This window comes from Typopeltis vanoorti, chromosome 25 (assembly GCF_054136105.1).
Source record: "Typopeltis vanoorti isolate ZY-2024b chromosome 25, IOZ_Tvanoo_1.0, whole genome shotgun sequence".
In the NCBI taxonomy this organism is placed as follows: Eukaryota; Metazoa; Arthropoda; class Arachnida; order Uropygi; family Thelyphonidae; genus Typopeltis; species Typopeltis vanoorti.
Window position 1 is genome coordinate 5,380,413 of NC_143573.1, and position 17,338 is coordinate 5,397,750.

The window sequence follows — 17,338 nt, forward strand, 5'->3', positions numbered from 1 at the left end:
AATTAGAACTTTTCACAAAGAAACTTTGAAAGAATTTTGTGGCTCACCCATTATTTTTACATTACCAAACACAAAACACCACAACACAAAACAGCAGCTGCAGCAGATGAACGATTACCATAAATATTCCAAAGTCACTCGACTCTATGGTATTTTCTTATAGTACTGTTTATACTTACTATGCCCTACCCTGACTGTTCCTTCAAAAATAAACCTTTTGTGCAGATGACTCAACATGTTTTTGCATGCTGTTTGATATACTGTTGGTGTGTTTTTATCTTACTTTGTGTGGGAAATGGTAAAATTTGTATATGTGTTATCTGGAGAGTACAAATATTTTTCCTATACCAAACTTTAAGAGGTGAAGTCACGTTTTTGGGTTAAATTATCTGCTGTCTCTCTGTAAAACCACCAAATAATAAATAACTGTTCGAATTTTACGATTATGTGAACGAATTGTTTTCAGATAACTCAAATAATGTCAATAGGTATCATTAGTCAATTTCTAAAAGAATTAATTTCCATTCCTGGCATTAATTTCACAGTAGTGATTTTTTTAATAATTAAACAGAATTGGATTAAGGTATAAAATTATGGATTTAAATATCAAGTTCTAATCAGAATAACTGAGTAAAAAATTCACTGTGGGAAAACACAACAACAAAAGCACATATCTTTGTTCATTTAAGTTTACAAATACATATTTTATTTTTGCTGAAATACTATTTACAAATATATTCACAGAGAAAATTCGAAAAACATGTAATTACCTAAAACTATTTCTCAATATTTAATTTACGCTCTTAACATTTTCCAAATAGTTCAATGAATAAAATTTTTGTTACTTACTGTTTCTTGGTTACATTACATCAAAATAGCTGGTCACGCAAAAGAATTTTTAAATCAGATACCATGGTAACCACACTTCCATACATTTGATAATGTGTCAGTCTGGAAATGACACCATGCCTCCCTAAACATTCTGCATATTCTTTTGTCAGCAAATATACACAAACAGTTTTTGTAAAATGTTCGTAAATGTCCCAAAATAAAAAATCTTTATCGATTTGGATAAAATCTTGAAAGTCTAATTTTACCATTGATGAATTTAAATGATTAGCGATAATTTTCCCCATGATACGAATAGCTGTTAATTCAGTTTCCAAAAATAGTATATGATTACCAATGTGATATATTTTTGGTGAAAATCTCTCAGCTTCTTCAGAGCTAATAGAAAAAACTTTACTTCCATCAGCTCCTGTATCATCAAGTATTAGTTCCCCATCTTGGCATTTCAGAATATAACTCTTACTGAGCTCCATTTCATAGTCAACTCTTCTTTGCAAGTAGCCGGGAATATCAGACCACTTCCTGCATAACTTTTCCCAAGTGGTCCTGGATAAATACATCACGATGTACATATCTTCTAAAATAATAATCGCTTTCCATCCTTTTAGAGCTATGTGAAGAGTTTTGTCTCGTGCTATTATCCTGAAGAAAGAAAATTTTAATGACTTTTGTGGCTCACCCATTATTTTACTTTACTTTACTGGATACACGGGATGAACGAATTGGCATAACTGCAAAGACACTTGACTCATTTGTTTTTCCTTACAGTACTGTTTACCTGACCCTTAACCCTGACCATTCCTTCCAAAATGAAACTTTAGCACAGATGATTCACGGACATGCTTCTATATGCTGTTGGATATGATGTTAATGTGAGATTATCTTACTTTGAGACATCATAGGGCAAATCTTATCTCTGTGGCTCGAAGGGTATTCTATATTATTTGTCCTTATTATGTTAAGTACTTTAACCTCAAGCAGCGTTTTGATCTTAGACCATGTGACTAGTTCTCTCACTCATATGTCTGAAATTGTTGGGATGGGAAAAATATAGCATTAGGTGGTGGAAGTGAAAGGGTAGTCAAGAGGGTGACAGGGTCTTCCCTGCAATGCTCCCCCTCACCTCCTCTTCTCCCCTTCTCCACTAGAAGATGTCTGCTCAGGCTAGTGAGATGAGCGAGCTCATCATTTGCGGATATATTTTAGTGATGTCACCTGCAACTGATACTGATAACTTTGCAGGAAAAAAAAACGCGTTTTTTCCTCCAAAGTTATCAGTATCAGTTGGAGGTGACAGACGGAGTAGACATCTTCTGGAGGAGAGAGGGATGAGGGGTTAGAGTATGAGGTGTGGGAGTATTGCAGGGAAGCGTTTCTTTCTTTTTTTTTCACTCTGCATTTCTCAGTATCAGATGGAGGGTTTTTCCCCCTCCAAAGTTGTGTTTTACTTGTTAAGTTGTTTTACCTTAAACAGTGTAATGCCGTAGCGAACCATCAGGAATTTAGAAGTCTTCATAACCTGCGTACAGGTCCTATGTTATCTGAACCATTGAGAGCTATTATTAAGAAGTTTGAAGAAACTGGATCACTAGGAGTTAGACCTGGCAGAGGACGGAAAGCAGTGCAAGAACAGACAGTAACAGATGTTGCTACTGCGGTGTTCGACAACACAGGGACCAGTACTGGTCCAAGCGTTCGTGCCGTAGCTCTCAAACTTGATATCGCTTATGGTACAGTCTGGAAAATCTTACGGAAAATGCTTCACTTCTAACCGTATAAGTTCGGTCGTGTGCAAGTACTAACTACCGCAGATTATGATGAGTGCAAAACCTTTGCGCTGACGCTCCTTGTCCGAATGGAGGTCGACAATGATTGGCCTTGGAGAATATTGTGGGGTGATGAGGCACATTTTTATCTGAATGTGTCGGTCAACACTCACAACTGCAGAATTTGGGCATCAGAACATCCTCAAGCGATCCAGCAAGTACGACTGCATTCTCTAAAAGTAACCGTGTTGTGTGGCTTCACAGTTGATTTCATAATAGGACCTTAATTTTTTGAGCGTACTACCCCGACTGGTTCTGTAACCTGCTCCATTACTGGAGAGTTTTTTCGACGAATGCTGGAAAATTTTGTCATTCCTGCAAAGATAATGTTTGGACTCCATAATTTTTATGCAGGATGGAGCACGGCCACACATTGAACGTTCAGTACAGCACCCTTTACGCCAGCATTTCAGTAATGAGAGGGCTATCAATGAGTTCATTCCGACAGCATGGCCGCCTCGATCCTCGGACATCACTCCATGTGACTTTTAGCTGTGGAGGTTTTTGAAATCCGTTGTGTATGTTGGTGGCGTTCCCAACTTGAATGTCTTGAAAGAGAACATAAAACGGGCTGTCATGAACATCCAATCCGACTCCTTACGCTCAGCTGTAGAGCATGTCGCACATCGCATGCAATTTGTTGTACACAAGAAAGGTCAGCACATCGAAAATCGTGTATGTGGTCCAGGGGACCCTGATTCTGATGAATAAAACATAACTTCCCGTGAGTTCAATCATTACATTAATTTCTGTGTCTCTCGCAAGTTGTTGTTTTAGTTTAATTATTATTATTCTTATTATCATTGTAATGCGCCACATATCCAGCTGGAATGAATGAAGCGGCAGTCGCTTACATCGTCGAAATGTTAATATTCCATTTTATCTGCCTTTAATGTAATTATCGGCTTGTTTTTGGCTCTGCCAACGCCAACATTTCCCCTATCGGTGACTTTTGGTATTAATTTTTTTTTTTTCGGAGAAATCATCTCCCCATGGCTTCAAAAGTCTCAATATGAAATTTGGTCTCATTCCGTTTATAGTTTTAGCTACAAATGCCTCCAAATAGGGAAAGTTATTTTATGCCCACCCTGTATATAAATATATATGCATATACAGTAGAATATGCACATTTTATCTGAACTAATTCAGAAGATGAGGTGTTTCGGTTACCGAATGCACGTATATTTTGAAAATAACTCCACTTTTCCTACATAGGAAAGATAAACTGTAGGTTGTTATCGTTAACAGAGCTGGTTTAAGATCATAGATGCACTTTTGAGTAATTATATTAAAGAAAATGATAATAAATTACGTAAATGCTATCATAATGACGTAAATCAAATATCTAAATTCCCATCTGCAGCTGCAATACTAGTCTTTACCTTTTCCTCCAATGCTAGTATTTTCAGACGAAGAAATTAATCTCTCACCTAATAACAACTCGAAACATCCATGCCTATTGCGAGTTTCGAATCCACAGTTCATTGCTGGGAGAGAGTTCGCTATCTAGTCGGTTGTTCATCATCCTGGTTTATTTACAATTTACAACTTTTAAATATGAAAACGAACTAATATAGGAATAAGAAAAAAGTTAATTATTATCTGTAGTTTTCCAGGCATCTCTGTTTTGAGCTAGTTGAGTTACTTCTCGTAGAGAGAGAGAGAGAAGAGAAGGGGAAGAGAGGAGAGAGAGAGAGAGAGAGAGAGAGAGAGAGAGAGAGAGAGAGAGAGAGAGAGAGAGTATCTCTGCTGATAAGATAGTGAATATACCGCCAGAATTGTTTTGTTGGTCTTCCCTTCGTATTTGTCCATTTGAGGGGGCGTATAAAACTAAGACGTTAAAGTATGGAGAAAGAGGATGTCTCAGTTGATGTCCAAGCCAATCAAGTTGACGACTGCGGTGGGTTTCATTTAAGAGTTCTTTGGTTTGCCTCTTCTAAAATACCGGAATTACTAATATGATCCTTCCAATAGTAACCGAGTAACAGTCTTAAGCAGATTGTATTAAAGCTATTAAGGTTTTTATTGTCTTTTGGGTGGAACCGTCCCATGTTTCTCCACGATACAAGAAGATAGCCTGAGAGGTCGCTTTGTAAAATTTAATTTTAATTTTCCAAGCAATGAGGGGCAATTTCAATATATATCTTAGATGCCTATGTTGATTGAGATTTTATATTTTCTTAATAATATGTCGATTACAGTATTATTTATATTTGAGCCTAAGTGTTGAAAATCTTCTACTTTTTTCTAAAGGTTAGTTGTGTTCTGCAATGATGGAACCTTGCATTATATTTGTGAGTATTTTAGTTTTATTTCATTTAACTGTCAATCCAAATATTTTTGCAGCCGGGCATAGTTTGTCAAAGTGTTGTTGTGTCTTTGCTGAAGATGAGTCTATTACTTCTGTTATATCGTCTGCATATAACTGCATATTATATTTCCTACTATTTCATACAGTACAAAGTCACGTAATTATTTCCAATCATTTTTATTAATACTGAATGTTTTATTACATTGTATTTTCATGTATTACATGGTAATATTATTACATTATGCAAAGTAATACTGATATATTACATAATAAGATTATTCCAGTAAATACAGTAATAGTAATATTTTGATAATATCATCATCATCAAATTCCTGCCATGTACCCTCAAGGGGTGTACAGGATATGACAGTACTACATGAAAAAATTACATCATTACTAACTTCCTATCTATAATATTTCTGATTTTTGATATTTCTGATTACAGTTTTCTTTTGAACGGTTCACAAGAGAAGTAATTAATTACGTATTTCATTTTGGGAGCATCCGTCTATATATTTTTTTTTCACTAAAAAATATTGAATTTAAAATTTCTCAGTGTCATAAAATACTGGTATAGGAGGAAAAGGTAAAGACTTGTATTGAAGCAGCAGATTTACTTATGCCAATTTATATCATTCTGATAGCATTTACGTAATTTACTATCATTTTCTTTAATATAATTACTCAAAATTGCACTTGTGATCTTAAACTAGCTCAGTAAACGATTGCAGCGTGCAAGATGTCTTTACTATGCAGGAAAAGTGATTTTCAAAATGCACGTGTTTTCAATAACTGAAACCTAATAATTATAGCGAAACTAATATTTATAGTGACCTACTTATATACTCATATTATTCCTATTAACTATTCTATTAATAGTTAGAATAGGTATTAGGAATAAAAGGAATATATAAATAGTTAACCATAAATATTAGTTGGGTATAACTGTTATCCCTAAATACTGTATTCTTAAATATGGTGCTCTTTCTCCCTCACCATCCTGTCCCAGTTCTGTAACAATTAATATTCCATCTACACAGCCTGTAATGAGAAAGAATATTAATAACTTTATACAGAATAAAAAATTTCACACCGCTGAGTATAATGGAAACAATAAGTCCTACATAAAATATTTATTTTTTTTATATATGTTCCATGAACATGATTTCAAATTTTCTCACGATTAATTTTCCAAGCGATGAATTCTCTGGACGCGATCATTTACAGTTACATAAGTTAATTAATAATACGTGTTGTAGGTCACATTTTTTTTCCCTGTAAAATTTGAGAAAGTGATTATACACGGTATTTTTATTTACAATAAAAATATTATATTTCCTACTATTTCATACAGTACAAAGTCACTTAATTATTTACAATCATTTTTAGTAATACTGAATGTTTTATTACATTGTATTTTCATGTATTGCATGGTAATATTATTACATTATGCAAAGTAATACTGATATATTACATAATAAGATTATTCCAGTAAATACAGTAATAGTAATATTTTGATAATATTAATAATAATATTATTATTATTACATTTAGTCATTTTAATATTACTATTAATTTAATTATGTTTTATGTAATTTTTTTTTCTTTAGAAATGAAGGTTTTAAAGACTAACAACTAATAATAATTAAGACTATTATTAGTCTTAATTATTATTATTATTAATATTAACAGTAAAATTTTTCTCATTTGATTATGCAATGTGTGGTCTTCATTTGTGTCCAGCAGTTCTCACGTGTGATATCCAGTTTAAATTCAGATTTGCCCGTCATTCATTTTACGGTTCAGTACCCTCCATTTTTTTCATTTCAGACAATCCTTGGAACTGCGAATGCCTGCTCTATCCACTGATCCAGGCACTGGCGGACGACGTGACCTTTCTCGATCAACCCGAATGTGCAGCTCCCCTTTGGCACCAAGGAAAGAGACTGAAATCTTTTAGTTACGAAGATCTGGCGAGCGCTAACGACGACTGTCCTGTGCCATGCCACTGCAACTGCGTTTATTTCTCCAACGAAACGCATTCCTTTTATGGCAATTTAGTGAACTGCAGCGGTCAAAATTTGACGTCTGTGCCGCCCCAGGTGATCTCGTTTTTAAACTCTTCAAGCACTCAGATGTTTTCTGTAAACTTGGAAGACAACCAACTCGCTTCTGTAGAGGGGCTCTTTTCGAAGAACGTCGTGGGTTTGCTGTTAAAAAATAACCGGTTGACTAATCTGCCTTTTCCGGCCATCACGCAGATGCCCTTGGAATATGCTACGATGTCTGAGAATCCGTGGACGTGCGATTGTAACAGCAATGAGCTCAGAAAGTGGATTACAGACAAACGAGCGGAGGTCAGTACGCCTCTTTCTTGCCTGATTAGGGTCATTGTGTTTAGATTATTGTCTCGCTGGACCTCCTTGGAGTCGGAAGACTAAAAAGGATATCCATTCAACTCTCTCTCTCTCGCTCTCCTACATGTCGTCTTTCCAAATTCAAACTAAAACCGAAAGTTTAAGTTTATACATAAATATATAATTAAAACGAATTTCTTTTGTGTTCCAGATTATTGATGTCAATGATACAAAGTGTGCGAACGACGACGCAAATGGAAATAATAAAAATAAAGCGATCTTCAGTCTCACAGAGAAAGACCTTTGTCCTGACGATTCCTTTTGGACAACAGCGCTCCCTATCATTGCTATAGGTACGTATGGTAGCGCTCATCCTAATATTTCTACGACAAACATTCAATTTTGCTTTTAATTCGAAAAAAAAATTGAATCTCGGCGTGTCTTTACAAAGAAATGTAGAGCGGTGTGGATTGTGGAAAAGGTGCCTTCTTCAAAATCTGACTCATTAAAGTCTGCCATTTTATTCCTTCTCAAGGAAATCTCTGGAAAGTTATTTTCATGTCCTGAAAGTTGAACATTTACGAAACATCAACAGGAATATTTTCCCCTCATCAACACACCCAAAGAGTATTCCTTCATTTTTTTATATTTTGAATAATTGTAAAAACATATCAACGTCATCCCCCTCTTCTTCGAACACGGTATCCTTTAGGTTCTAGCACTTAAACTTTAGTGATGAAAACTTGTCAAAGGCTTTAGCTGTTCAATGGAAGTTACTCAATGGATAGAGAGAGAGAGAGAGAGAGAGAGAGAGAGAGAGAGAGAGAGAGAGAGAGAGAGAGAGAGAGAGAGAGAGAGAGAGAGAGAGTTTCAGTATTAAGTAGTATGGTCATATCTGTCCAAGAATATCAGTTATACATTAATAAGGCTGTTGCTCCAAATTATACAAATGTTTCACATTTAGTAGAATAGTGGATGTCAGTAGACAACGGTCTATAAAAACACACAGATGCATACTGCAATGTGCAGGAGAATGATGCCGAGCATCATTGGCAATGGAGGAGGTAAGGTTCTCCCCACCACAAAACTTGCCACAAGAACAGACACACACACATACACATGCATTTCGTAGACATAATTCACTGGCCTCATCGCCTCAGCAGATTCAGCAGCCTTAACACCAAATCCCACAACAATTCATCGACAATACGGAGAATTCTGTGTTGCCGACAGTGTGGCTGTTCTTCGGAAACAGCCGTCTCATCCTGCAAGGGCTGTGACCTAGAAACGTGCCCTACCCAACTTAACTTAAAGAAATAACTGCATTTTGATGAAGGATTGGGCCGGAATACTCGTGTTCATTGATAAGCTTAGTTTTCGCTGTGTGCCAGTTTTGGCGTGGCACAAATAAGGCCATGAGGTCGGTGCGTTACGTGTGCGAATGGTTTGTGTATTCTGGCAAGTTTGTCTCTTTAGTAGAATGAAAAACCGGAGATTTTCAAGAGGAAAAAATCCTTGAATCTCCATATGAATCTGATAGAAGTTCTTCGCGTACTGGTCGGGATTGTAATTTATGTGTTTCCAACCAAAGTGCATCGTCAATAGTGGCTGAGCTAATCAGGGATGCTCTCTCCCAATTCAGTGGGAGGTCTACGAAGGATTTGCAATCCCGACCAACTGTGGGTTAACGATCGGTTGACACTTCTGAAATTGTACGAATGTGTGAATATGACCTTTTACAAAAAGGGAAGAAGACTTTTGTGTATTTTGCAATATTTGTTCATAGAATAATATTTGTTTTCCAGGTTCGTCTATTCTCTTCGCCGTAGTCGGCGTTGTCCTTTTCTACTACAGAGAGGCCATTAAAATATAGCTTTACTCTGCCGGAGTCACATTCATGAAAGCCGCAGAAACAGACGAAGGGAAAAACTTCGATGCATTTATCCCTTACAGCGATCAAGATCAGGAATATGTAACAAATATCTTGGTTCCCAGTAAGTATCAGTGCATTTGTATAAAATTCTCTTTAATGATAATCATACTCAGGTTTATTCAAGAACTTTTTATATGTCCATAACTGGTGTGGAATCATCGTCCTCCTTACTAGAAGTCTGAAGTGGTTTGGCAAAGTATCCCCTTTGATTTACAGAGCAAGGTTTCGAGATCATCCAACGTTTTGCTCACCACCTCACTAATGTGTGACAAGTTCACAGACTTACGTGGGCAAGATTCATATTATTCATCTGACTCGTTTTCAGTTTGAATGGTTTGCTAGTTTGTGGATCGATTTCCAAATTTTGTCGTTTTAATTCTCATATATTAGTTGGATGCTAATACTGGCATCGGAATTGTCGCGAGTGTTTGCAGTATGGTAGCTGTAAGTTGGAAAGAACTGGATGATTGGGTAAACTTAGGAAATAAGGAAGGCGACTCATAGGAGTGCCAATGCGTGCAGTCGTCTGTGTGGCGTTTGGATTAAGAACGCAATTGTGAACTGAGCCATTGTAATGGGAAGTTGATTCTGATTTTCTATTCAAGAATTACTGGCGAAAGTACTAAGGCTATGAGACCAGCATATTAAGTATGTTAATTGCGGGGGTTCTTTTGTCCCGCTTGGCTGCTTTGCGAGATGTAAAATTCGTCGGCCTCTGCACGAAACCTGAACTCGTCTTCAGATGAAAACAACCCTTCTGAAGCTTCTTCGAGTCTTAAATGAGATTCGAACTCACACCTTTTAAGAGCACTGAACCGTGGAGGAGGTAGAAGTAGCTGCTCTTTCATCTTCTGGGCCACGATGGGCTGTTGGTTCTCGTTTGAATGAATCTTTCTCGGGTTATTAAGACTGTTGAAAATGCGGTATGGGGTTACAGTTTGTGTGAACAGCACAAATCATCAGCACTTGTTTGTTTTTGAGTTTGCAAAAAGGCCATTAAATTTTTGGCCATCCGATGAAGTGACAGTAATGCAATTTCGGGGAGGAACACGAAACTGCAATCAGAGATTGTTAACTAAGAACTGAACGCTACTCAGTTTTCATTGGGCTGCTTAAAACAATCTAATCGCAGCACCTCTTGGATGTAAGATTTTTTGCTTTGGCATATGCTTGACATTTGACATTAAACTGCCGCGAACTGATTGCTGTAATCGAGTTCTACTGTGGGTTTAGATTTTTAATAAATATATGTTATACATGCCCGGATGTGCTCATAATACTTATTACTTGCATCGAATTCCATATTTATTTCTAACAATAATTAACTTTTTGGATATAATTTTTAACTGTACGTATTGATGTACTTACCTGAAAGTTCTAGAATTGCATTAGTTTTGCAATTATTCGAATCCGAACTGCTTTTAATTGTTTTAAAAATTGAAACTGCGTTTAAGTCAAGTTAATCTAATTTGTTGCTGCTGAAATTTCTAGAACTGGAAGGAGATTACCACTACAAACTTTGTTTGCATTACCGAGACTTTTGCCCTGGAACCTTCATTCTGGAAAATATCATGGATGCCGTGTCCAAGAGCAGGAGGACCATCGTGATCTTATCTCGGTAAGTGGTTCTTAAATCATCATCCCTCTGATATACATATCCATGTGTTTTGTTGCTAACTGCTTTAAAAGGATAGTAAAAGTTAATTAGTGAGATGTTGAAATAATTGGTTTGCACGGCGTGACCAGGGCAATCCATTTGTCCCCCCCCTCTCCCCCGATATCACAAAAGTCTTTAAATTTCTATCAGGCTCATTCAGCAGAACTTCACAAAGAACATCTCGAATCGGATGTTACGCTGATTTGTCCAGGATGTTTACAGTCACATGATAATGTGGTTATCACGGCTTAGAAAAAGGGCTCACGCACAAACATCGAACAACACCGAACTTTTGAAGTATTTGGGAAGAGTTTCGAAAGTACGAAGGATGAGTTTTGTCGAGTTGACACGCAAATAATTCTAAACGTGAACGTAAATATTCATGAATAGTCACTTTTTCATTTTCAACCGAGCTCCAATTATGGAAACGGAGAAAGGCACTTTCTCTTAAATTCTTAAGAGAAAGTGCCACTGTAGAACAGAATTGGTTCTTACGTGGCTGTTCCTGATGCACGAAAACTATCAAGAGATTTTCGTTGCTTTACCGACGAAAACATCCAGCAAATGCATGAAAATATTGAATCCAGAGGACGGTAAAGAAAGTGCAAAGGAGCAGTTTTAGTGCAACTCGTTGGTGCGCGGTCCATGCAAAGCAACATCCGGACAGGATCGTCGAGAAAATATCGTTTTAGGATTTTCAAAGGGGGCCAGCGAAGTTGGTGAAGCGCATCTTCGCCTGAAACTGCGAACTTTAAATTCGGATTGCCCAATTAAAATGCGATTCACAGAGAGGACATCACTGCGGCCTCTAGGTATAGAAATAAGAAAAGGATGGCATCCAATCGATTAAGAAAAGGCGCGTTTCACTGTCGCAGTTTCGAGGCCACAGCGGAGCAAGAGCCGTTTTCGGAATGCACGCAGAATTCGAGTTTGATTTACTTAAGCTGTTTTAAATATCGCTTACTTCTTTAATTTCTTTGGATGGAACGCAGAAATCTGTTTCTTCATTCGCTGATCAACTGAATATTTTATTACCCTCCTCTTACAATAATTAAATCTTTAATTTGTCGATTTTCAAAGTAATTTAATTAATAATACATTAATAATAGAGTTCCAGAGGCATATTATATTAGCGGAATTATGCTACAAGATATCGAAAAGGCCAGGGATCTTGGTGTATTGGTGGATAGGAATTTAAACTTCAAAGATCACATAGCAAACACAACTCAGAGGATAACTGCGATGTTGAAACGTACCTGGACATGTAAGGATAAGGAAATCATTTTGCCTCTTTATAAGGCTTCGATAAGACCACACTTGGACGACCACTGTGCGCAGATTTGGTCTCCCGGGTTCCAAGGGGATAAAGAAGTTGTGGAAAGGGTGCAAAGAGAGTTACTAAGATTATATCCGGATTATGGGATTTAGATTATGACGACAGATTGCGAGTATGTGTATTGCAGACTCTGGTTAACAGGAGAAAGAGGGGTGATATCAAAGAGGTCTATACACTTTTGAATGGGTGTTATAGCATTGCAAATGATGAAAATTTTCGTTATGTGGAAGGCGGGGAGAGAACTCGGTGGTATCTATGGAAGTTAAGGTTGTTCACAGTCAAGAAAGGAGTAAGAGCCAGGTTTTCCTCCCAGAGAGTAGTGGGTGAGTGGAATAATTTGCCCTTAGGGGTGGGTGAATGAATTTAGGGAAATGCATGATAGCTAGTTTGGATGATTTGTAGCCTCGCTCGATGAGTCCTTGACTCCCTGGAGATCTCAGATAATAATAATAATAATAATAATAATAATAATAATAATAATAATAATTTTTTTTTAAAACATTTTATTGTCTCAGATAAATTATATACATAGATACAACAATAGTTTTATATACACGTATATATATATATATATATATATATATACATAATATTTATAATACATTGCAATTGTGAATAACAGATATTGGCGAGTTATTAATATTTTTAAATTATAATAATTTTTTTTAAAAATAAAAGTAATAATTTAAGGATTACAAGGATTATAAGGAATATACTATAAGGATTATACAGAATTTTTGATTTTAGAATATACATAATAATAATAATAATAATAATAATAATAATAATAATAATAATAATAATTTATTTATTTTATTCATTTATTTATTATTATCATTTTTTTATGTCTCAGATGTATTGCATACATAGTTGCTGTAGTAATTATATATATATAATATTTATAACTCATTACAAGTGTGTATAACAGATTCTTGCAAGTTAGTAATTTTCTTCCTCGAAGCTCAGCAGAGCTTATCTGAGGAAGATAATAGATGACAGCGGGTGGTGGTTTCATGGTTGTGTTCCTATACTGGTCACAAGCCAGGTGTTGTTTTTACTGTTTGTTGGTACGTGCTTGAAAGACTTCGACTGCTATTACAGTTTGACTTTTTATTTTATTATTTTTTTTTATTATTATTTTTGTGCAAATAGGGTTGGATTTAGACGTGGTGTGTTTGTTGCTTTGTGTTCTTGTAGTGATAGTTTTTGAGAGGGGGGGTTGTCATAGGTTTGTGTGTGTGTGTGTGTGTGTGTGTGTGCATGTGTGGTGGGGGAGAGAGAGACAGGAATTTCTCTAATTTTCATTCTCGCTATAATATTTATATAGTGCCTGTTTCAGCTCTCTGTATGTTCCTAGGTTTCTGTTGTCGAACGGCAGTTTGTTTATCATGTCAGGTACGTAGAAGTTTCGGGTGGCTTTGCCGTGGTGATTGTTGTACTTATATGTTATGTAGTTTGTTGACTGTGGTTTTGTTATTTGATATGTTGTTCTGGTTACTCTATATGTTGGGCTGTAGTAGTGTTTTAACATGACTGTGTAGTGGCGTAAGTGTTTCACCTTAAATATTTTGTGTTTTATCCATGCTTCCTGCATAAGAGTGGGTTGTTCCCAGAATATCAGTTTAATCATTTTATCTTGCAACCATTGTGGCCTGTTAAGTCTGTAGTCTGCGCAGAATGCGTATGATGTGATTGCATATCTTAAAATGTTTTCACGTAATGCTTTATAGATTAGTATTTTTATGTGGGTTGGGGCAATGTCTTTTAATCTGTATAGTTTGCTTGCTATTATCCTAAGCTTGGTAAGTAGGTAGTTTGTATGGCTATTCCAACTTTGATCAGCATCGAAGTGAAGTCCAAGATAGCATGTTGTTTTCACCTGTGTGATGGTTGTGATTTTAGGTTCTGCACTTTGGTGTATAGGAGGATGAATGTTTAATAGTGAGATATTTAGTTTCTATGGGCAGGGTCTGGGGGTTTTTGAATATCATTAGCTTTGTTTTATTTGAATGTTTGTTTGAATAATAATAATAATAATAATAATAATAATAATAATAATAATAATAATAATAATAATAATAATAATAATAATAATAATAATAATATTAACAAGTACGCAATGTTTAACAAGTTTGGAACTCCTGAAATTCTCGATTTTCCAAATTCCTGTACTTCTCATTTTTTTTTATTTTAGGGCATTTTTGGAAAGCTCCTGGTGTCGCATGGAATTCGAAACAGCTCATCTGCATAACATGAAAGTCAGCCATTGTTACTTGGTTGCGGTGAAATACGGCGATATTAACGTGAGTGATCTCGACGAGGAAATGCAGAATTACCTGGAAACAACCACTTTCCTTTGCTGGGGCGAAAGGTATTTCTGGGAGAAGCTCAATTATGCATTACCTAAAAAGGAAAAAAGGGAGTCGAAATCCCATAATCCTTTGTGCTGCTTCTGCTGTCTTAATCACGAGAACAAAATTACTTGAATTATTTTTGAAATTTTTTTTCGCTGATGGATATCCTTTGTTTTTCTCATTGCAATTTTTCATTATTGCGTGTGCTGCAAACGCTCTGCAGATTTAATTCGAAATGTAATATTAAACACGAATTATAAAGCTGGATTTCTGTGATATAAGAACATTAGCGAGACCACTTGTACAATGGCAGGATCACTATTAGGATAAAAGATATTTCTTAAGATGTTCTTTTAGTCGTTGTTTAATCTCCAAACCTCAACTTCCTTTCGACAGTTAAATGTTATTGGTCATCTCTGGATGCTTCACAAGCGAGTTCTACTTGAGCGTGGTAGTTTAAGATTCTTAATCATAAAAGTTGCAAGAATCGTAAGTACGCGTGTCCAAAAACGTCCGATGGCTGTTTGGACAGGAAATGGACGATAAGATTCCCGAGAGATCAGCACAACCCAGTTCGGCAAATTCTAAACAGTTTTTCAGTGGGTGTTCACATAAATTCAAAAATGTGATTCGCAATTTTTTCTTCATTTATTCTGTCCCAAATTGTACTTTCATGAGTGCAAAGTACACTTGAAATTGAATTATCTAGGAACATTGTATTTATGAAAGTACGTCCAGTTTTATTGTATTCTGGATATGTTATCAAAATGTACAATGTAAACGTGATGCAGTTATTTACTGGTCTTCTTCTTCTTCTCTTCAAGGAGTAGGCATTTGCCTGTTCTTCCGGCTTCACTGGTTTTCCACTTCGTGGCTGGTTTTCCTCTCTCTCTCTCTCTCTCTCTCTCTCTCCTTCTTTCTCTTTGGTATATCCATCTACCTCTTTTGCTAGTCGATATCTTTCTATCCTAGATAGATGTTCTTTCCATTTCTCTCTGTATCTTGATCTTTTCATTTATGTCCTAAATATCTCGTTCTTTTCTGATGGCTTCATTTCTTATATAGTCCGAGTTTGTGCATCCTTTAATTCTTCTTCAAAATCTCATCTCTGCAGCTTGTATTTTACTTTCATCTTTCTTTTTATCGGACCATGTTTCTGAACAATATAACAGAGTGGGAGTGGCCATTACTCTATAACTATTTAGCTGAATTTCTCTTCTTCTCCTCTTTTTATTTTTATTCAGTTTCCTTTTAATTGTCCCACAGATTTTCTAGAATTTCTTTGTTCTTTCGTCTATATTTTTATCGTTTTAGATATGTTATTATGAAGCCTAAATAATTAACCTCTGCCAGATATTCTATTATTTTATTCTCTATAATTATTTTGATCAAACAAGATCTCGACCTTTAAATTCCATTATTCTTGTTTGCTTTTATATATATATATATATATTGAATAGAGTTGCAAATGAGCTACATCCCTATCTGACACTCTGATTTATTCCAATCTCTTCTGTTAATTTATTACCTAACTGTATTTTTTGTATCTTTTTACAAACATTGTATACCTTCTACCAAATCTAATGGATATCCTTGTTTTTGTTTTAATTTTATTCCATAGTTTTTCTCTGTGTATTTTATCAAAAGCTTTCTCGTAATCTATAAAGGCCATATGAGTGTCTAAATTAAATTCTCGTATTTTTTCTATAATAATTTACGGTAATATCATTTACAGTAATACAAACCGGGAATATACAGCACAGCAATCAATGCTGTGTTTTAGAACATTAGCAATTCAGTTCGCCACAAAACAGGGAATTTTTCAACTTGTATTTACACTTAATTTTATTAGTAAAGAGAATAACAAATGCCCACAGTAACGGGAATTCTCCTTATTTAGAAAGACTTGGGATGGGAAAACTACAGGACAGTCACAGCTGAATGCGATTTCTTTCTTCTTTTCCTGCGTGCGACCGGCAGATTAATGAGAAGATGATCCCAGAAGAAAGTATCGTCCCACCCAATTAGACAAGCGGCCACGTCCAAATAAGAGGTCATGACATTTTCAGCAGGCAGTTCTCCGAAAGTGATGACAACGAGGTCTTCCTTCTTTCGCAGGACTTGCTCGTGGGCTTCCCTGAATTCCGACAGGCTGCATTCTTTCCTCAGGAAGTTGCTGCAAATACAGTTCCCTTCGGGATATTAGGAGGTGATTCACGAATACATTACGAATTCTATTACAAATGTAAATTATAAAATTAAAGCAGCACAAGGAATACTTTCTTTCTAAAGAGGGACTCCTTTTCCCACCAATTCTAGAATGTGAATTATACACTATAGAGCAGAAATTATAACGTTCTACCTTTTTTTTAATATGCCGAGCATTTGTGGCAAATACTTAGCACAGAAAAGTATGAAGGCAAGAAATGTACACTGTACTTGTCACTGTGCGGGTGTACAATATCGAAAATGAAAAGTGTTTTAATTAGTTCAACGTCATCGCGCTCACCAACGTACGCCGCCATATTAGTCGTCAATCAGTTCACATGAACAACTGGAGCAGCGTCCGATGGCATGCCAAAAGATGGAAAGAAAATGCAAGAACAGTTAGTTAGCTAAAGGAAAAGACAAGAGAGAGTACGAAAACGATGTGCATACTTCTGCTGGATCAGGGAAGTCTCGCAAACAGAGAATTGACAGCTGTTGAAGTTCAAG

General features: G+C 36.0%; 2 protein-coding genes across 6 annotated transcripts in view; one reads left to right on the plus strand and one right to left on the minus strand.

Annotated features, from left to right (window-relative positions):
- Nucleotides 1-16,322, plus strand: part of LOC150092496 (protein toll-like) — a 33,698-nt gene extending 17,376 nt beyond the window's left edge. For 2 of the 4 annotated variants that reach the window (XM_090414817.1, XM_090414816.1), the window contains exons 3-6: nt 7,555-7,696; nt 9,149-9,337; nt 10,768-10,894; nt 14,464-16,322. In XM_090414817.1, coding sequence (XP_090270943.1) covers nt 7,555-7,562 — 8 coding nt within the window. In that variant the 3' untranslated portion in view covers nt 7,563-7,696; nt 9,149-9,337; nt 10,768-10,894; nt 14,464-16,322. Of the gene's footprint in view, nt 1-6,835; nt 7,344-7,554; nt 7,697-9,148; nt 9,338-10,767; nt 10,895-14,463 lie in introns of those variants that run through there. The other 2 variants (XM_090414818.1, XM_090414819.1) reach the window with 2 other exon arrangements.
- A 128-nt stretch (nt 16,323-16,450) lies between these two features.
- Nucleotides 16,451-17,338, minus strand: part of LOC150092497 (uncharacterized) — a 57,687-nt gene continuing 56,799 nt past the window's right edge. For both annotated transcript variants that reach the window (XM_090414814.1, XM_090414815.1), the window contains exon 8: nt 16,451-16,799. In XM_090414814.1, coding sequence (XP_090270940.1) covers nt 16,544-16,799 — 256 coding nt within the window. In that variant the 3' untranslated portion in view covers nt 16,451-16,543. The remainder of the gene's footprint in view (nt 16,800-17,338) is intronic.